At 46.8% G+C, this 19,904-nt stretch overlaps 3 protein-coding genes across 9 annotated transcripts in view; 2 read left to right on the plus strand and 1 right to left on the minus strand.

Moving 5' to 3' along the window:
* GPBP1L1 (GC-rich promoter binding protein 1 like 1) overlaps positions 1 to 9,278 on the plus strand; it is a 59,639-nt gene extending 50,361 nt beyond the window's left edge. For all 4 annotated transcript variants that reach the window (XM_081226023.1, XM_081226021.1, XM_081226022.1 and 1 more), the window contains exons 8-12: positions 4,629 to 4,769; positions 5,232 to 5,390; positions 6,546 to 6,670; positions 7,564 to 7,666; positions 8,379 to 9,278. In XM_081226023.1, the coding sequence (XP_081082149.1) occupies positions 4,629 to 4,769; positions 5,232 to 5,390; positions 6,546 to 6,670; positions 7,564 to 7,666; positions 8,379 to 8,531 (681 nt within the window). In that variant the 3' untranslated portion in view covers positions 8,532 to 9,278. The remainder of the gene's footprint in view (positions 1 to 4,628; positions 4,770 to 5,231; positions 5,391 to 6,545; positions 6,671 to 7,563; positions 7,667 to 8,378) is intronic.
* Positions 9,279 to 11,359: 2,081 nt separating this feature from the next.
* On the plus strand, positions 11,360 to 15,706 carry CCDC17 (coiled-coil domain containing 17). Its single transcript, XM_081226028.1, has 13 exons — positions 11,360 to 11,652; positions 11,737 to 11,811; positions 11,907 to 12,129; positions 12,218 to 12,380; positions 12,601 to 12,684; positions 12,773 to 12,891; positions 13,138 to 13,254; positions 13,487 to 13,635; positions 13,739 to 13,836; positions 13,991 to 14,194; positions 14,349 to 14,559; positions 14,627 to 14,737; positions 15,032 to 15,706. The coding sequence occupies exons 1-13, from the start codon at positions 11,479 to 11,481 to the stop codon at positions 15,167 to 15,169; spliced, it is 1,866 nt and encodes a 621-aa protein (XP_081082154.1). The 5' UTR covers positions 11,360 to 11,478; the 3' UTR covers positions 15,170 to 15,706.
* Positions 15,707 to 16,914: 1,208 nt separating this feature from the next.
* NASP (nuclear autoantigenic sperm protein) overlaps positions 16,915 to 19,904 on the minus strand; it is a 36,889-nt gene continuing 33,899 nt past the window's right edge. For 3 of the 4 annotated variants that reach the window (XM_081226015.1, XM_081226014.1, XM_081226017.1), the window contains 5 exons: positions 19,444 to 19,610; positions 19,023 to 19,079; positions 18,857 to 18,934; positions 17,601 to 17,729; positions 16,915 to 17,103 (listed from right to left, as the gene is read on the minus strand). In XM_081226015.1, coding sequence (XP_081082141.1) covers positions 17,023 to 17,103; positions 17,601 to 17,729; positions 18,857 to 18,934; positions 19,023 to 19,079; positions 19,444 to 19,610 — 512 coding nt within the window. In that variant the 3' untranslated portion in view covers positions 16,915 to 17,022. The remainder of the gene's footprint in view (positions 17,104 to 17,600; positions 17,730 to 18,856; positions 18,935 to 19,022; positions 19,080 to 19,443; positions 19,611 to 19,904) is intronic. The other variant, XM_081226016.1, reaches the window with a different exon arrangement.

A 19,904-nucleotide genomic window follows, 5' to 3' on the forward strand; every position in this document is an offset into this window, starting at 1 on the left:
AGTTGAGGATAGAATGAAGATAGGAAAACTAAAGTAAGGTCTACTGTTAACTATCCTTGCAAAAGGTTAGTGAAGCCTGAACAGGGATGATGCAAGTGAGCAGAGAAGGGAGATGGTGATGGCACACAGTGGGAAGCAAATCAGAGGAGGAAAACAGGACACTGAGCATTCATCTCCAGGAAACTGGGATAACTGTGGAACCATTTCACTGAAGTTAGAGAAGAGAGAAAGCAGAGTTTTCAGGAAAAGTTGATGAGAGTGGTTCTGGGACCCTTGAATGTGAGATATTAGAGGAAGGCAGAGATGAGATAACTAGTAGGTAGATGTGGATTTATCCATTCATTCATTTTCTCTACACGTTCAACAGTTATTAAACATCGAGTATTTGTGTATTTAAAAGCTATATGCCACTAGAGTCAGAAAAATAATCTCAAAGAGTTGCTGTCTAGTGAAGAGACACATATAAAAAATAATTGTACTGCCCTGCCTGGAGAGGGTCCTCAGAGCCTTTACAGATGAAGCCATATTTGAACTGGGTTTTGAAGTGGCAAAGGAAAGAGAACTACCATTCGTTGACATCTTACTATGTTCCAGGAATTCACTAGGCCTTTTACATATAACATTTACCTTAATTCTAGGATGTAGAAAATTATGTAATATATGAGGTTACATTGCTAATAAAATTATGGAGTTTGGGACTGTAGAACAAGGTTTGTCTAACTTAAACTAGGGCTCTTTCCACTGCCCGAGAATGCTTCCCATCTTGAAGGATAAAAAGGAGAGAGGAGGATGAGAATTCTGGTTTTAGAGTCAGACTTCATGCCACTCTAAGTACTTGGAATATAGTACTGACATATCCTAACTAGTCAACAAATGGTAGTTTTAAAACAGTAGGAGAGGGACTTCCCTGGTGGTCCAGTGGTTGGGAATCCACCTTCCAATGCAGGGGATGTGGGTTTGATCCATGGTCGGGGAACTAAGATCCCACATGCCACAGGGCAACTAAGCCCACGCACAGCAACTAGAGAGAAGCCTGCGCGCTGCAACGAAGACCCAGAGCAGCCAAAAGAAAAACCAGTAGGAGTTTGTTAGGGAGCAAGTAGGTGGGGCATTCCAGGCAGAGGAACTATTTGTTACCAAAAAGGGTGGGGGGGCAGCTTCCTTGGTGCTCAGTGGTTAAGAATCCGCCTGCCAATGCAGGGGACACAGGTTCGAGCCCTGGTCTGGGAAGATCCCACATGCCACGGGGCAACAAAGCCTGTGCGCCAGAACTACTGAGCCTGCGCTCTAGAGCCTGCGAGCCACTACTACTGAGCCCGCGTGCCACAACTACTGAAACTCTCATGCCTAGAGCCCGTGCTCTGCACAGGAGAAGCCACTGCAGTGAGAAGCCTGCACACTGCACGGAAGAGTAGCCCCCGCTCACCGCAACTAGAGAAAGCCCGCGCGCAGCAATGAAGACCCAGCACAGCCAAAAATAAATAAAATTAAATTAAATTAATATATATAAAAAAAGGAGGCAAAACATGCCATGTCTGGGAAAAGACAAGTGGATGGCTGGTAATTGGGAAGTGGTGGGGAGAAGTAAGACTAAAGCCAAATGATGGAAGTCTTTATAAAAGCTCAAGTGAGAGTTTAGGGGTCATATTAGCTCCATGATTTTAACAATTTGAATGATATAAACAAATAACTAGGGCTTCCCTGGTGGCGCAGTGGTTGGGAGTCCGCCTGCCGGTGCAGGGGACATGGGTTCGTGCCCCGGTCCGGGAGGATCCCACATGCCGCGGAGCGTCTGGGCCCGTGAGCCATGGCCGCTGAGCCTGCGCGTCCGGAGCCTGTGCTCCGCAATGGGAGAGGCCACAACAGTGAGAGGTGCGCATACCACAAAAAAAAAAAAAAAAAAAAAAAAAACAAATAACTAGTTTTTCTAATGAAGTTCACCTAGGAACAGATTGCAGTAGAAGAGCACTGAGTATGCCTACATCCACTGAACAGACTGAAAGGAATTCAGGAGGCGAGAAGAGAATGAAGTGTCAGGGAATTGAGAAGGGAAAGAGGGACAGGTTCAGAAAAGATAGGTAACAAGTAATCTCTCCGTCTACAAAAACAGATATTTTAAAGCTGGCCATTGAATGTAATATGAAGACAAGATTTTTGCTTATTTATTGAAAGAGCTGTTTCATTAAAATGGGGATAGAGTTGAGTGTTGCAGGGAATTAAATAGTAAGAATGAACAAGTGAAAGAGCAGATACTGACTTATGCAGAAAAGTTTGGAAATAAAAGGATTGTAGTAAAAGGGAAAATACATCTTTGTTTTTTTCCCCTTCGCTTCAGTAAGGTGGCTTAGCATGTTTGTAGATAAAATGGAAGAACTTACTAGAGAGAAAGAGATTAAAGATACAAAGGAGAAATAATTGATAATTTCATAAAGGAATGAGAACAAACGGATGTAGAATGGTAGAAAGGGAGGGAGACCTGTCAAAGGAACTTGAGATGCAAAGGAGAGAATTGGGGAGAGTTTGGATCCAGTGACGAAATTTTCTTTTAATAACTTTATTTTATTTTTTAATTTATTTTTGGCTGCATTGGGTCTTCATTGCTGCACGTGGGCTTTCTCTAGTTGCGGCAAGTAGGGGCTACTCTTCTTTGCGGTGCGCGGGCTTCTCTTTGCAGTGGCTTCTCTTGTCGTGGAGCACGGGCTTCTCTTTGCAGTAGCTTCTCTTGTTGCGGAGCACAGGCTCTAGGCGCGCGGGCTTCAGTAGTTGTGGCTCACAGGCTCTAGAGCGCAGGCTCAGTTGTTGTGGCACACGGGCTTAGTTGCTCCATGACATGTGGGATCTTCCCAGGCCAGGGATCGAACCCACGTACCCCACATTGGCAGGCGGATTCTTAACCACTGCGCCACCAGGGAAGCCCCGGATCCAGTGACTTCTGACGTCAGTCCAGTAGGAGAAGACAGGATCATTTGAGGTGGAGAGTTGAGGTTGATTTGGAGTTAGGAGAAAAGGAGAGGATATTTTAAAAAGAAAACAGCAGCTGATAATGTGATTCACTTTAGTGGATTCCTTCTTTTTTCCTTCCTTTATTGATTGAAGTGTGGTTGATGTACAATATATAAGTTACAGGTGTACAATATAGTGATTCATAATTTTTAAAGGTTATACTCTATTATTCCTCGTGTTGTACAATATATCCTTGTAGCTTATTTTATACGTAATAGTTTGTGCCTCACCTCAGTGGATTTCTACATATATAATTCCTCTAATAAAGGGGGTACAGGGCATAATGGTTTTCTCTAGTGAGCAGCCAAACATATATAGTGTTTGAATTACTGAAAATTAAGTTGGAATAAAGCTGGACAGAGATGTCAGTATCCTGTTGCACGTAACACTGTCTGGTAAAACTATCGTACTACTGTGGCAGACACTCACCTGTTCCTGTGCCCTGAGGTGGCAATATTAAAAGAAAGAAAAGGCATCTGGTGACCCTGTGCAACTCTGGGAAACTATTGTCTTTGATATTTAGCCTGAATAAGCAGCCATCTTTAGATTTTCATCAGTGCAAGAAAAAAATTAATTTCCATTCCGTTTAGGTCGTTGTCTCTTTTATCTGCTGGCATGCTCTTTTTGGAGGCATTGTGGAAAACCATATTGTATGCTAGTTGAGTAACCTCGGACAAATTACATAACTTTCTTAATGTCAGTGTAATCCTCTATAAAAATTTGACATAATTATACCTGATTGGGTTAAGAATTAAATAAAATAGATCAAGCATCTGGTACATAGTAGATAACTCTGTTAAGTTTATTCCTTTCTTTAGCCTATATTATCTTCTTTAATAACAAGAAAGAAATCCTTTTCACTCAGACCCTTCCTTTGTCCTAGAGATCTCTTGGTTCTAATTGTTTCATTTTGGAAAAACAGACTTTTTTACTTTCTTTAGCCTCACTCCATTGATGTGCCTCAGACAAGAGTGATTGACTCAGGAAAAATGGAGTATTCCATCTACACTATGCTGCCATCATAGTTGGGGTCAGGGCCAGAGTGACAGAATGGGCCCAGACCCCACAAGACTGAGCAAAAGAAGGACCTCTGGACTAAACCAGGATTGTCCAGCCATTTATATTGCCCACCCTGGCCTGTAACTAGCCTCCTGCCATCAGTGTTCCTAGAAAACATCATTTTTCTGATGTGCTCTTTGGAGGCAGGGGTTGTCAGGATTACATCAGAGGTTAACAAACAGCACACTATAAAAGAAAACATTTGGGGGGGTCAAATAAGTTTAGAAAATGCTGTGTAGTATATCTGCCTCTCAATTCACATATATAGTTAAGTGCTTTGAGAAACAGCACAGTAAAAGAAACCTGTTGTTGAACTATATTCAGCCTAGCATCTCCCAGGCTTATTGGACTAGGGCTCTGTTTTTGAGGAATACCTGTTAATATCCCATGGCTTTTCTGGTTCCTGTCTGTCTTTTTCCTTCAAGGTTATATACCTCCCAATCGTGTTGAGACAGGATAACTCTTGGAATTCATGTTTGCACATAACATTTCACTCCTTATGATCTTACAGGCTGAGCTTCTGTCCGCATGCTGTTCTGACTGATTTGTTCTCTCTTCCCGTGTAGCCCAGTGCATGGAAAGCTAACAGAATGGAACACAAATCAGGATCCCTTTCCTCTAGCCGGGAGTCTGCTTTTACCAGTCCAATCTCTGTTACCAAACCAGTAGTACTGGCTGGTGGTATAGTTTTAAGCTCTCCCAAAGAGGTGAGTGAGAATAAAGCTAAGCAGCCTTTCTAAAGTTGCCATTTCCCATTTACTTAAACTGAGGTAAGTGTTGTGACATGTACAGCTCTAATTCCATTTCCTTTGTAGTTATGCTTAGCTCAAGGTCATTTTTTTACTGGTGATTCCCATTAGCATCCAAAGATGGGCAGCAGCTGGGTGGGGTCATTGCCCTTTGGTAAACCAGGGATGGCCTGTGTTTGAGTGGCGTTATGCTGGCATCTGGAGAAAGATTGGAGAGGTGCTATTTAAACCATCTGGTTTTAACTGTAAGAACTCTGCAGAGCTGAAGTCTGTTTAAATGAAAAGGATAGTTTATTTTTGGTAAAAGAGTGATAAATAGGCTACCAGATTCTGGAAAGCAGTACCATGTAGAAGTGACCTAGAGAATCCCAGTACTTACTCTTTGCTGTCAAGAGCAACCTATTTGTGGTATTTGCCCAGAGCCCCGCCAGCACCACTCCTCCAATTGAGATCAGCTCCTCTCGTCTGACCAAGTTGACCCGCCGAACTACTGACAGGAAGAGCGAGTTCCTGAAGACTCTGAAGGATGACCGGAATGGAGACTTCTCAGAGAGCAGAGACTGTGAGAAGCTGGAGGATGTAAGAGCAAAGGGTTTTTCTGGGGCAACATAAGTGTTTTTCTATGTTATACATGTACTTTTTGTTCTTAAGCGAGACAGATGTGGTACATTTTTTAAATGACAGAGATTTGCCTGGAGGAGTAACAGTCTATAATAAAGTGAGTTCAGTTCTTTGTTCAGCATATTTCAAATTAGGGCTCATTTCAGTGATAGCTGCCTTGGGACTTAGTGCTCTTAAACAGGGCAGCACTGCTTAAGCATTGAATTGAAGTTGGTAAGAAGTTGGTAAATCATAGAAGCTTTTTTAAGGATTATATATATATACATATATATATATATATATATATTTTTTTTTTTTTTTTTTTTTTTTGGCTGCTCCAGGTCTTAGTTGCAGCATGCAGACTTCTTAGTTGCAGCATGCATGCAGGTCTAGTTCCCTGACCGGGATTGAACCCGGGCCCCCTGCATTGGGAGCACAGAGTCTTACTCACTGGACCACCAGGGAAGTCCCTTTAAGGATTATATTTAATTCTAATATAAGAAAATCTGACGAATAGAACCGTAAAACAAGAGGGTTTCTTTTTGGTATCCTGCAACAGGAAGGTTAGAGTTCCCTGTCCAAGAGGGTAATGGCAGCTCATTCGTATTATCAGGAAACTTGTAAGCTTTGGTCGCCTTGGAACGAGGGTAGTTGTGCTCCCATCCACATTCTAGTTAGGGAAAGGACAGAGCCAAACACCTGAAAAGGGATGTCTGTCCCTTTTTTAAATGCTTTCTTAAAAGCCACCCCTGCAATTTCTATTTTATTGGCCAACTGTCAAATAGCCACTCCTAGCTGCAAGGGAGCCTAGGAAAGTGAACTTTTTAAAAGCTGAGTGCATTGGTTCCTTAGTCCAAATCAGTAAGGAAGAATAGAAAATTGATATTGCATAGGCATCTAGTAGCTTCTGCCACAGTTGACATAACCTGAAGTTAAGATGGTAGCCAGTTAGTATCCTTTGGAAATCTTATTAGCAAGATGAGCAAGTTCTCGTTTTTAAGTGGGAAAAACCTATTGGATGAGATCCTCTTCTAGAAAGCATTTTCCTGGCTTCTGACTTCTTAATCTCTTAGATTGCTTATCTTGCCCCAAAGGGGTATTAAACCAAATACGTTCTTCCTTTCCTTATTGCAGTCAGAGGACAACAGCACACCTGAACCAAAAGAAAATGGAGAAGAAGGCTGTCATCAGAATGGTCTTGCTCTCCCCGTAGAAGACGAAGGGGAGGTCCTCTCTCACTCTTTGGAAGCAGAGCACAGGTAAGTGAGGGTCAGATCACAAGGCATGCTGTGTATGGCCTACAAGGAGTTTCAACATACTTAAGACATTTCAGAGTCCAGTACAGAGAGAAGTGCCCCCAGCACCACACCTTGTTCTCTCTGTGTGCCACAGGTCGGCCTGTTGCCCACTGGGTATTCCTTTACAGACTCAGCTAGCATTTTCACACCCTCCTCTCCAAGGCTTTCTTGTAGTTTAGTTTCAGACTCAGTTTACGGCTCTAGTTGGAAGGGGTGGGGTGGGGTGAGACCTGTTTCCTGGTGCTGTTGTGGTGGCCCCTTGGCCCCTCCCGGCCCAAGTGAGTAGTTACCACAAGACTCCTTTAAGGGGCCTTGGGATTCATGAGGCCCGAGGTAATGGAGCTTGTTCTTTAAATGAGGGCCTTGAACACAGAGCCAGCCAAGCTGTGTGGGCAACTGGATGGCAGATGGGGCCTGCCAAGTACCTTCCTGAAAAGGGGCTCCTGTCCAGAGGAACTTCAAAAGGGGTCAACAAGATCACAAGGTTATGGAGTCCACAGTGCCATGAAATTAAAAGAGAACTTAGGTACATGTGGCTATGTGCTAATTTGCTCACAGGAGACAAAGTGAGATTTCTTCTGTTTCGTCTGTGGGATAGTTTGACTCTATACTGCTACTTCTACCATCTCTTCTCTATAGCTCTTATGCTCTCCAAAGAGCAACTATGGAGATCCTCCATCTAATTCCAAGCACCTAAGTAGTCATAATTAAAGCTTATCCCACTGGGAAGAAAAGAAAAACCCAAGTTTCTTCTTTAACGTCTAAGTGGGTACCATTGCCCCTGGGCTGGAAAGTTGTGGACTTCTTACTTATGCTTAAAGGTATATTTTTTTTGCCTGACCCGCCTCTACAAGGTTATTGAAAGCAATGGGATGGCAGGAGTATCCTGAAAATGATGAGAATTGCCTTCCCCTCACAGAGGATGAGCTCAAAGAGTTCCACATGAAGACAGAGGAGGTATGTCATCAACTTTTGCTGGAGACCAGTTAATGACTAGGAGAGAAAGGAGATAGGACAGTTAGCAGATTTCAGAAAGCAGTATGTTATTTCATCCTGGAATCTCTAACTCCTTATCAGAACCACAAGGCTGTATTCCCGAGGTTATGGGCTGAGCCCTTGGTCTCTGGCTAAGCAGGCTAATAACCCTCTGCTTCCAGCGCTGTGGTTTACCTCTGGTACTCCAGCCAGAGCCAAGAAGCCAAACAGCCTATCTGAATTTCTTCAACAAATGCCTGGATTCTTTCTCTGAGTAAAACACTGCCAGGTCTCTACAGACTTCATGAAACTTACGTTCCGGTGGTATATGTTTAAAGCATAAATAACAATGGTGTTAAAATCCTATAAAGAAAAGTATAGGTTGACATAAAGACTTTGCTACTCAGAACTCTGTTCCCCTGTCATTGTCATCACCTGAGAACTTGTCGAAATAGGAAACCTCAAACTGTACCCCAGACATACTGAATCAGTCTGCATTTTAAAGAGATCCTTAGGTGATTCATTGGCACATTACAGTTTGAAAAGCACTGCTATAAGAAATCTTCAGTCTCTTAGAAGGGTCCCCCTCTACATTCTGCCTAGAATTGAATTGAGGCCTGGCCTTTCCCAGGTCCCATGGGCCAGTGTAGTTACTGACGGTTGTCTTTTTCTTTCTTTCCCATGCCAACCACAGCTGAGAAGAAATGGCTTTGGGAAGAATGGCTTCTTGCAGAGCCGAAGTTCTAGCCTATTCTCCCCTTGGAGAAACACTTATAAAGCAGAGTTTGAGGACTCAGACACGGAAACAAGTAGCAGTGAAACATCTGATGACGATGCCTGGAAGTAGGCATATAAATGCTTACTGTTAAATCTGACCCAGTAAACTCAGCTTGTGTGTTTAGGGGTTATACAGAAGAAATCGTTCTTTTCCTTTTCCTTTTCTTATGTTGTTGTTGAATACTTCGTGCACAAGGGAAATAATCATATCCCAAAGAGAGAGCGAGCGATTGGCTTGTTTAGCTTTTGTTGTTGTTCTTCCCTGTTATCTGCTTAATAGAACTTCGTGTGGTGGGAAAGATTTTTAAAACACATACACATACACACAGTATATATGGGGCGATGCACAGGTGGGAGCTGGCAGGGCAGAGAGGAGGAGACACTGGTCTGCAGCAGCAGCTTCTACTACCAGCCCTTGGGGCACTCACCCCTGTGCTCAAGCAATCATTGTCAATGACAAAGTGACTATTGAAGTTATAATTGTATTAAATTAATGCTAATAATTTGGATATTTTATTTTATTTCTGGCTGCTCGGGTAACATTAGCCCTTAACCCAGCATATATGGTTTTTTCACTTTTTTTTTTTTTCTTTCTGGGTACAGCTGTAAAATATTTGGATATAGGAAATGTTGTGTTATTCTTGCAGCCTTGATATTCAGGGTGGATTGTAAAATATACATTTTTGTGAGATTTCAAAGATTAAGATTATTTTGATAACATTATTTACAGATTTAAAAGATGTGGTTATCACAAGTCTGTTGAGGGGGAAAACTACTGCATAAAATAACTAACTTGGAATAAATATTTTGCATCAGTTTGGATTGTCTTGTGTAAGAAGTATATTTTCTTTAAAATTAGATGAGTGGATTCTTTTTTAGGGGAAATACTACTTTTAGAGGTCTGAGGGAAATCTGAATTCAGACACACCTGTTTCTCCTTTTAGCAGATATGTTTTTGATGCAGAAAAACCTGTGCAATAAACTACCAGTAATAAAATCAGAAACCCAAGTTTCCTTTCTGAAACTTTTTCACTGCCCATGTATTTACCGGTGTGCCTGTTTTAAGGAAGTCTGTGCCTCAATTTTTCTGCTAAATAAGAACATAGGGTGTCCCGGGCATTGTGCAAGGCCCTGGGAATGCAAGGAGCACCCAGCTCAGTAGGGTTACATAAAAAATGGAACCTTAGGCCAAGATCTGATGGACAATTAGAAGTTAAACTAAACCACAGATACTGAAACTGGCACTCTTTGGCCAGCCCTCCAGCACATGGTCCCTAGTGGATAGAGAGGCCCGAGATCATGCTCTAATGGGAGACAAGCAAAGGAAGAACAGGCCTGACCACTTGTTAGAAGGGTAAAACTAACTTGTAGTGTAGGCTGCAGAAGGGGTAGAGAAGAGAGGTAGAGAAACCAGCATAACTGCTAGATTCTAAAGGCTAGGAAGGCAGAGACCTTATGTGCCATAACGTACTGTAGTCTCTCCTGCTAGTAGTATAAGCAGTCCACATGTAAACTGTGGAAATGGTGGCTGAGATAGAAAGAACTATATATCATATTTCATTGAGTATATCTATTTTAAGACATTTTATGTACTAATAAGAAAACTTGCCAGTTATGACACTCTGTTAATTGTGAATCCTGATTTCAGTGTTAAAATGTGAAAAAAGTGTGCATTGTAGGATCAATGAAATACTGTAAAATGAGCTATAAATTGGAAGTGAGAAGTAGGTTGACATAGAGATATCCTGTATGTTTGGTCTTCGGCTTTGCCACTTAGCCTTCTCAGAACAAATTTCTAAAAATGTACCTCTTTTCCACTTGGAATTGAGCTGGACAATTGAGATTACATACTCTGAAACACTTTGTAACCTGCTGCTAGTCATAGCTTGGCCTTACATACCTGGGAGAGGGGGGCACCACTACCTGCCTTGTTTAGAAACATGGGGCTAGGTCAGAGCTCCTGCCTCTGTTGGATTCATATATTTGGGGGGGGTGCGGGGGGCAGGGAAGTCTAGTCAGCAGGAACGGGGCCTGTGTGGCCCCTGGCTAGTCCTGAGTGAAGAGTTACCTTTCTGTATTTGATTCCCTCTTCTGATTCATTGTGTTCTCCCAGAACTTTCATTCCTTCGGCTGTATTGATAATCTTGGGGGGGCGGCACGGCGGCGCCTAGGGGCAGGAACTAGGAGTTAGGGGGCCTTGGTGTGACTTGGTTATGCAAAAGAGGTTACTTCCAGAGAGGCACCGTGCAAGGAAAAGCTTTTTTTTTTTTTTTTTTTGGCGGTACGCGGGCCTCTCACTGTTGTGGACTCTCCTGTGTGGAGCACAGGCTCTGGACGCGCAGGCTCAGCGGCCATGGCTCACGGGCCCAGCCGCTCCGCGGCATGTGGGATCTTCCTGGACTGGGGCACGAACCCATGCCCCCCGGCATCGGCAGGCGGACTCTCAACCACTGCGCCACCAGGGAAGCCCAAGGAAAGCTTTTAGTCTACGGGAAAGACATGGTTTCCAGGCAGAATGCCTCCTCTCTCAGGTATTCCTTGGAATGGAGAATGACACTAACTTGGGTTACATCCACTTGGGCAAAACTAGAACAAACAAGGTGACACTTCCCTGCCAGAGGCTATTAAATAACCAAGACGGAGTATGTGATATGGGCTCAGCTAGTTTAGGAGGCAGCTCTTTGCTCCCCTTTATTAATATAGGCAAGAAAACCAAGGTGTGCTGTTAGAGACTTGCCCATAATCATGCAATGAGGTGGAACAGATTTTATGATTATCTTTTTCAAGCCAGGGGCTCCTCCCTAAGGTGACCAAGCCTTCCCGCTGACTCTCCAGACCTGCCCAGACCTGAGGTGGTTGCCCAGGGAGCTTTAGCTCCTCCCCAAACATAAACTTGAACCGGTAAACCTGGCCTTTCCTCTCTGCCTTTGGCTATTTCATCCTCCTTTCCCTTTCCCCTGCCCCTCTGTCCTGTCTTCTGCAGGTCTTGGCTGGTATCAGGAAAGGAGTCCCATCCTATGGCCTCCCACTCCGGGGAGCCAGGGCTCCTGCCCTGTGGGTCCTGTGACATGGTTTTCCGTTCCTGGGCCCTGCTGGCCACCCACACTCAGCGCTTCTGCATTGGCCGTCAGCCCCGGGAGCTGACAGTTGGAGAACAGCCCCCAATAGCCACTGAACCACGGGTACCCAGGGTAAGGGCCTCCTCCATGGCCATGGGAGGGTACTGAAGTGACTGTAACTCTCAGAGGATTCCTCACCCCACACCCTGTACCCAGGTTGTGCCACAAGAACACCAGGGCCTCCCAGACCAGGAGGCCAGCAAATCGGCTCTGAAGAGGCTAACAGATGAGGTACACCTGGATTTCCCCACTGAGCATTCCCCCCAAACCTGTAGATCACGCGTGGGTCAGATTACCCCAACATGGAGATTGCGGGTTACCTCCAGGTGCAGCGGCTGCGGCTGTATCTGCAGGAAATGCGACCCAGCATAACAGAGGCCCCCAGCGGGTCACAGGGGCCCTGGAGGCGGTCAGAGGCACCGACTCAGGGTCCCAACTACGAGGCTGCTGGGAGCCCCGGCGAGCGGCTGAGGGCGCTGCACCGGACTCACGCAAGGCGCTTGGCAGAGACCAAGGCACAGAGCTGTGCCCAGGAGCGACGCGGCGAGGGTAAGGGAAAAGAGGGGAACTAGGGCCCACCCTCCCCCTTGGCTTGAGGTCGCCCGACCCGTTCTGATTTGATCTCTTACCCCCTCAGAACTGAGCCGGCACCTCCAAGGTTTGGCTTGGACCCGGGACGGGAAATCACGCATATTCAGCCTGGAGCGGGAGCTTCGAGAACTCCGGGCAGAAGCCGGGCGAACGCGGGGTGCTCTAGAGGAGTTAGGGGCGCACGTTCAGCAGCTACAGGCTAACCCCGGGTGAGGCCGACGAGCCGGATCCCGGGAGCTCCGAGTCACAGGCAGGCGGGGGGGCGGGGCCGGAGCGGGGGGGCGGGGCCTGGCCCGGCTGGTCGCGCGAGGTATGCGCCCGGAGTCGGCTGGAAGGCCGCGCGAGTGAGGTCGGGAAGGGGCGGCGCTGCCGGAGGCACGGGGTCTGGGTCCTTGATTCCACCGCCGCGCCGGCCGTCCTCCACCCCAGGACCCGGCTGAACGCCTTACGAGAGGCAGAACTCTGTGGTCCGGTGCTACAGGCAAACCCAGGGACTCTGGCTGCGGAGATCGGGTAAGATCCGGGCCCCGAGGCGGGCACGGGGCAAAGCGCTGATCGATCCTGGAAAAACGCTTCTGCCTTCTTGTCGCCTACTCCCTAGGGCCCTGCGTGAGGCCTACATTCGAGGCGGGGGCCGGGACACCGGCGTTTTGGGCTGGATATGGCAGTTACAAGTGGAGGCGTCAGCTCTGGAGCTTCGGCGATCGCGGACCCGCAGGGGTGAACATGAGGGGGCCAGCCAGGAGGGCCTTAGCCCTGGGGAGAGAAAAGGGCGATGAGGGAGGAAGTCTTTGGCTTGGGAACCACTTGAGCAAAAACCCAAGGTAGAACACCTGTCTTTGCGGGGGTGCTGGAATGTTAGCCGACAAGTCCAGCCTTGTCCAGAGAGTCCTAAGGCTGGAGAGCTGCTCAGAGCAGCTGGTCACCAGCTGTCAGAGGTGACAGGTCAGACTTGTTCAATCGCAGGAAGACAGGCAGGTGCCGCATTCAAGGAGCTTCTAGCAGTGGAGGCTGAAAATCGGCGCCTGGAGGCAGAAATCCTGGCTTTGCAGATGCAGAGGGGTGCAGGCCGGGTGCCCTGGGGTCAGTGAGCACCCAATTCCACCCCGCCTAGCCCTCCCCAGCAGGCCAGGCTCAGAGGAAGCGGTTAGAGGCACCATGCACGGGGAATAAGACCTGTGTCTGAGCCCCATCAGTCTGTGTCCATGCCCATCTCCAGGTGTCCGTATGGGTTTGGCTCTTGGGGGAGGGGTACCTCAGCCCAGTTACTTGCTGCGTCCTGCTCAAGGGCGCCCTACTCTTCCCCTACACCTAGGGCACAGGGAGCCGAGACTTATGGCCAATCCCAGCCCATGCCTGAGAAGGAGGGAAGATCCCCCAAGCCTCCCGCCTCCAGTGGCTCCCCCGCTGCCGCTGCTTCCACACTCCACAGGCGTCCTATTCTTGGGTGGCGCCGAAAAGGCTGTGAGGACCCAGGGGTTGGGACGGGGGCAGTTCTGCTCTGTGCAGTTGGGGGAGCATAGAACACCTAGGAGGCTTTCTGGAGGAATTGACTCTTCCCCTGCAGTCGCAGCTTCCTGGAACCATGACCAGGAACCTGGGCTTGGATCCATACTTCCTCCTGCCCACAACTGACGTTCTGGGCCCTGCACCCTACGACCCTGGGTGAGGCCTGCTCCCTCCTTTGACATCCTCTGTGATTGGTCACCACTGCTGGTTAAGGAGACACACTAGGGCCAGCTAGGGTGGGGGGACTGGCTGGGGGTTGGGAGGGTGAGAGGACTTGGGTGTGTGTGCACTTGAGGCCTGTGTTTCCTAGGGCTGGCCTTGTCATTTTCTATGACTTCCTGCGGGGACTTGAGGCTTCATGGATTTGGGTGCAACTATTGACTGGCTTGGCCCGAGATGGACAGGATACAGGAGGGACCACAGCGTTGCCCCCAGCCCTTTGCTTGCCCCCACCTCCAGCTCCTGGGCCCATGGGCAACTGTGCCATCCTTGCCAGCAGGCAACCTATACCCAGGTCAGTAGGTGGGGATTTATGATGTTGGTGCTTTTTGCCGCAATTGAGGCTTGTCCCTCATTCTGCTACATTTCCTCATCTGTATTCAGGGCCAAGTCCTAGGAAGGGAGCAGAGCCACTTCTGGCTCCTGACACCTGTTTTTGGTTGCTCTAGACTACCACCCTCACCATCAGTATCCTTGGTCTGTGAGCTGCAGGCCTGGCAGGGGCTGGCATGGGCTAAGGCACCACTGCCAAAAGCCTGGGCCTCACTGGTGCTATTTGACCGGGATCAGAGGGTCCTAAGTGGTCGTTGGCGTCTCCCACTTCGGGCCCTTCCTCTGGACCCCAGCCTTAGCCTTGGGCAGCTGAATGGGATTCCCCAGGTGAGTGTGGAGGATGGGGACTGGGTCCTCCACGGTACAGATGCAGTACCATTTCACCTCTTCCCAGGTAGGTCAGGCCGAGCTCTTTCTGCGGCTGGTGAATGCAAGAGATGCAGATGTCCAGACACTGGCAGAGATCAATCCAGCAAGTGCCCATGAGTACCAGTACCCACCTCTGGTGAGGGCCCAACTATAGCTGGGGACCCCACAGGTGTGGCTGATGTGGTTAATAACCAGCATTTGTTGACCACTATGTATATGCCAACCCACTACTAAATATTTTCTGTGAATTAACTCATGTGACCCTCACATATCCTATTAGGTATGTACTACTGTGTAAACAAGTAAGAAAATCAGAGCACAAGGTTAACTTGGTTCACAGTTAACTCTAAGGTGGTCTGACACCAGAACCTGTGCTGTTAACCTCTACATAAACCTTTTGCTAAAGATCTACCTTCTCCTTGTTCCACAGGTGCCCAACTCACCTTCACTGGAGGCCAGCTCCCTGGCCCCAACAGCCGGCTTTGTTGACCCCCCTCCTCCTGAAGACCCCCACCAGCGGCAGAGTCAAGCACAGAGAGGAGGGTTTGGGCCCTCAGCACAGCTTTGACCCACCCCCACTGGCTGAGTCCAGAAGAATGGGCGTATGAGTAGCTTCACAGGCACAGGACTGGGGCCTAGACTGAGGCCTGTTCTCCCATCTGCAGCTTTACTGCTCCGTGTTCTGACAGAGGGTCTGGAAGCAAATACAGATGTGAACACACAACATGAGCTCCAATCACAGCTCTACCACCTTCCACAAGTACTTGGCCTTTCTTATTATCATTTTGTAAAAGACTGATGTGAGGATTAAACAGATATGTCAGGTATTTACAGTATTGCCTGGCATATAAGAAAATTCTCTGAAAGGTGACTAGGAGACAGTCTTTCAGCCAGCTAAAGGAACCTGACCAATTCATTCGTACCCGTTTTTTTGCTAAAGCCAGTCTTACCACCCACTTCTTTATCCAAATCCAAGCTTCTTCAGGACATCGTCCAGGAAGCCTTCCAGGTTCTCAAGGTCACCATGAAACAGGGAGCTCCTGTAGCCGTATATACAGAAAGACAACCCAGTCATATTCCTCCCAAGTTGGCGGAAGCGGGGATGGTCACAAGTGAAACCTGAATTGTTATATTGGGCGTGGCCCCAGACCCCAGTGTCAGCCAAAGGTCAAAGGCCTGGTAGTCAAGAGCTCCCTCCGCCTCCAACATTGGATATTCAAACTACAGGTTCTAACCTGCTGTCTGTACAGTGCAGCAAAGTAGCCCTATGAATGCTGGAAATACTAAACCCCTTAGGTAGTAGAGGGCAGGCACTGTTTGGAATTCAGATCCAAATACTGCCTGGTGTATAGCGATTTCTTAAAGGTCAGGTCAGAGGCAGCCGAGTCATGGGTCTCACACTAGCCCTGCACCCTGGACATCAGCGAGGGCCCAATGGGATGGCTTTAGTAACAGTGCCCTAAGCACCAGCACCCCTACACTGGGCAACCAGAATTACTGACCGATTATCCACCTTTCAACCCCACATCCCACTGAAATGCTCCAGGCAGCCCAGGATCCCACTCTAAGATCTTTAAACACAAGTCCAGAGACCAAGAGCCTTTTAGCATCTTTATTTAAGAAGTCAAAACTGTGGACAGGTAACAATTCCAACTGTTGATATTTTCTGTTATAACAAATAATAACTCAACCAGCCAGTTCTCCCCCCAGATTCCTTCTTCCAACCACATCCAGTGTCCATCAGTCAGTCAGTCCCTTAGTCACTTTCAAACCAGAAAGCCCAATTTTCTACAATTAGCACACCAGTTTCCTCAAGGATCACTCCCCGCTCCCCAGCCCCAAGTTTTTCTTCAGTTCTTTTTTCCAGGACAGGATTATGGCCCCAGTTGGAGACGAGGTGGGTAAGACAGGTGCCACCTAAGGCCTGGCTTAGAAGCTGTTAGCAGTTCACAGTCAAAATCCATCAAACAGTATCAGCACCAAAGAGCAAGATCTTCACCAAGTCTTATTTTTTATAGCCCCTGTCCAGGGAGAGCACCATTCAAAGTTCCAAGACATCTGGGTTCAGAGTATTTATGATGGAAAAAATATAGCACCATTGGAAGATAAGGGCCTACAGCCACACTTGATTTCATCACCTCAACATCAGACAGACAGGAATCTGGATTAGAACTTCCAACACAGAGATCGGTACAGAGGAGGGAAAAAAAACCCACAAAAACCTTTGGCCACCATATAAAACCCAGAGTGCTCCAAGGCACACATTTAGCCAATATTTAAGGGAAAAAAAAAAACATCATCAAAGCCTCAACCTTTGCTTACAATCTTTATTGAAGTTATACAAAAAGAATCCCCCAAAAGTGAAAAAATACATTATATACAAAAACACTTTCCATTGGGAGGAAGGCTCTGCTCCCTCTCTTAACATGCAGTGCTTTCAACTGTAGCTCCAGCCTCCACTGTCCCCTCCACTGCTGCCCGGCTTTCAGCCTGATTCTCAGCCTGGAAGATAAACAGGGAGCCTGGGCATAAGTGACCCTACTTTAAGCCATTCTTTCTTACACAACTGAGCAGACCTCAGTCAGAGGAAATAAACACAGGTCCCTTAAATTCTGCTTTGCTCTCCACACTAAAAGGGCAATGACCACAAGGTATAAGGCCATTTCCTAAATTCTCTGTAATAGGGCTGACAGAGCCAGTGTTCATATATTAGAAAGAAGAGCAAAAAAAGACTGAATGGTCTTGCCAATTAAGTGTCTTCTCATACATTCATTAGAGTGGGACCAGTGGTATGTATATAGGTTCCATTTGTCAATGAGACGTACTATATTTTGTAACCAAACTGTTTCCTGCATGACCTCATTGTTTTTATGAGGGTTGCACTCAAGTAATCCAAACAGGCTCAAGTTGGGGAACATGCACTTAGGAGGACTGGTTTCCCCAGGCCCTGAGAACAAGGGGAAATGAGGCAAGTGTCCAAACCCTGCTTAACTGCCCACCTCCTCCTCCATGTTTTCCGAAACTTCAGCTCCACTGGAGACAGCATCCCCACTGCCTCCATTCACCTCTGGCTCTTGTTTGGCTTTCTTTGCATCATCTTTCCGGGGGCTCTCTTCCTCCGGTTTTCTCTAAAGATATAATTAATTGAGAAGGCTTCACAAGTGTGCTTAATGTTTTCAAAAGGACACCTGTAAAACAATTCCTTAACGCCCCCCTCTTCCCTATGGTGCAAAGATCCCAACACCAGGATTCACGGCTCTAAGGGTCTCCCTAGCCACAACCTGTCCTCTGCAGAAATAGACTGGTCTGCCCAATCATACCAATTCAGCCTCTCTAATGGAAGAGTCGGGTGGGGATGAGGAATAGATCTGAACAGTAACCAACCCACAAATTTGAATTCCTACATTTGAGTCAGGAAACAAAGCAAGAGTTCAGGCTCTTCCACAAGAGAAAAAAATTACTGGAACCGGCAGAAGGCAGACTCACACAAGTTTAAGTATCAAGAGATCTGCTGCTGGAGTGAAGTAAGTCAGAAAGAGAAAGACAAATACTGTATGCTGACACATATATATGGAATTTAAGAAAAAAAAATGTCATGAAGAACATAGGGGTAAGACAGGAATAAAGACACAGACCTACTAAAGAATGGACTTGAGGATATGGGGAGGGGGAAGGGTAAGCTGTGACAAAGTGAAAGAGCGGCATGGACATATATACACTACCAAACGTAAGGTAGATAGCTAGTGGGAAGCAGCCGCATAGCACAGGGAGATCAGCTCGGTGCTTTGTGACCGCCTGGAGGGGGTGGGATAGGGAGGGTGGGAGGGAGACGCAAAAGGGAGGGGATATGGGAACATATGTATATGTATAACTGATTAAATTTGTTATAAAGCAAAAAAATAAAATAAAAAAATAAAGCTATTTAAAAAAAAAAAAAAAAAAGAGAGATCTGCTGCTGAATGACTACTGTAAACCTGCCAGCTTCCTAAGATGGGCTGATCTGACCAGTCCTCCTCATCACCTTTCCTGATAGCCCTTGGGCTAAAAACCAGGAAAGTTTTGCTAGAAGACATATTCAGTCAAGACCGATCTTCATTCAAATCCTCGCCCATTTTTGCAAAACGAATGTCTTATTGCACCTAGTATGTGGGGTGTTTATAGGAAAGATAGTCCTCATGTATCATTTGGAGGGAAAAAAAAATGCAGAGTGAGAAGAAGACAGAAAAGAAATGACCACATATAGATTTAGATTTACCTTCTTTCTGACAAGGTGAGAAATATCAGTCACACAATTTGATGAGGAAGCACCATCTGTTGGCTTTCTACAGGCGATCTGGCAATAAGAAACCTTTGTTAGCAATGTACTCCTAGACAAACACTGAGGTCTAATATTAAGTGACAAAAACCACCTGAATACCCACCATGGAGACTGAAGAGCCTCCTCCACTAGGAGTGAAACCTGAAGTAGAGCTCTCCACCTGTGTGAGAGATGACAAACCCAAGTGCGTCCCAGGATAAGAGCCCACCAGGTCACCCACCTACAAGCAGTAGCAACATCACTCACCTCCTCTACTCATCATACCCATGGTCACACATAGTAAATAGCTGAGATAGAATTCAAACCCACACAGTCTGGCTCCAGAGCATATTGTCTTAAGCATTAATATTTACTATTTGAGAGGAACAGTATATGAGTTCTCACATTCCCTCTGACCTCCAACTCCCTGGAAACCAAGTCATAAATAAGATTCTTAAGCAAATGGCACGCTAATACCATGATAAAGGGCCTTCAACAATATCGAATATACTATTATCAAAACTTTAAAAGGAAACCAAACGAACCAGAGTTGCTTTCAGAGCCAATTCAGCTACATTCCCACTACGCTGGGACTCCTTTGCATCTTCTATCTTCTCTCTAATTTCAGGTAGCAGCTCCTTCAGCTCCTCAATTTCTTTCTCATATTCAGTAGGTGATCCTTCGGCCTCCTTCATATGCTCATTAAGTACAGCTAGGAAGAACAGGCTGAAGTGATCAGTAATAGATAACACAAAAGAAGCCTTTTTTTTTTTTTTTTTAAACTGTCAATACTGGATCCATCTAAATCATTGTGGGGGGCTTCCCTGGTGGCGCAGTGGTTGAGAGTCCGCCTGCCGATGCAGGGGACACGGATTCGTGCCCCGGTCTGGGAAGATCCCACATGCCGCGGAGCGGCTAGGCCCGTGAGCCATGGCCGCTGCGCCTGCGCGTCCGGAGCCTGTGTTCCACAACGGGAGAGGCCACAACAGTGAGAGGCCCGCGTACC

This window comes from Mesoplodon bidens, assembly GCF_964165515.1.
Source record: "Mesoplodon bidens genome assembly, chromosome: 2".
NCBI lineage: Eukaryota > Metazoa > Chordata > Mammalia > Artiodactyla > Ziphiidae > Mesoplodon > Mesoplodon bidens.

Excerpts from the sequence above, each read along its gene's own strand:
- CCDC17 (XM_081226028.1), top strand. The coding sequence starts at position 11,479 with ATGGCCTCCCACTCCGGGGAGCCAGGGCTCCTGCCCTGTGGGTCCTGT. Across the intron at positions 12,381-12,600 it reads CAGCTACAGGCTAACCCCGG|GACCCGGCTGAACGCCTTAC; the intron begins GTGAGGCCGACG and ends CCTCCACCCCAG. Across the intron at positions 12,892-13,137 it reads GCGATCGCGGACCCGCAGGG|GAAGACAGGCAGGTGCCGCA; the intron begins GTGAACATGAGG and ends GTTCAATCGCAG.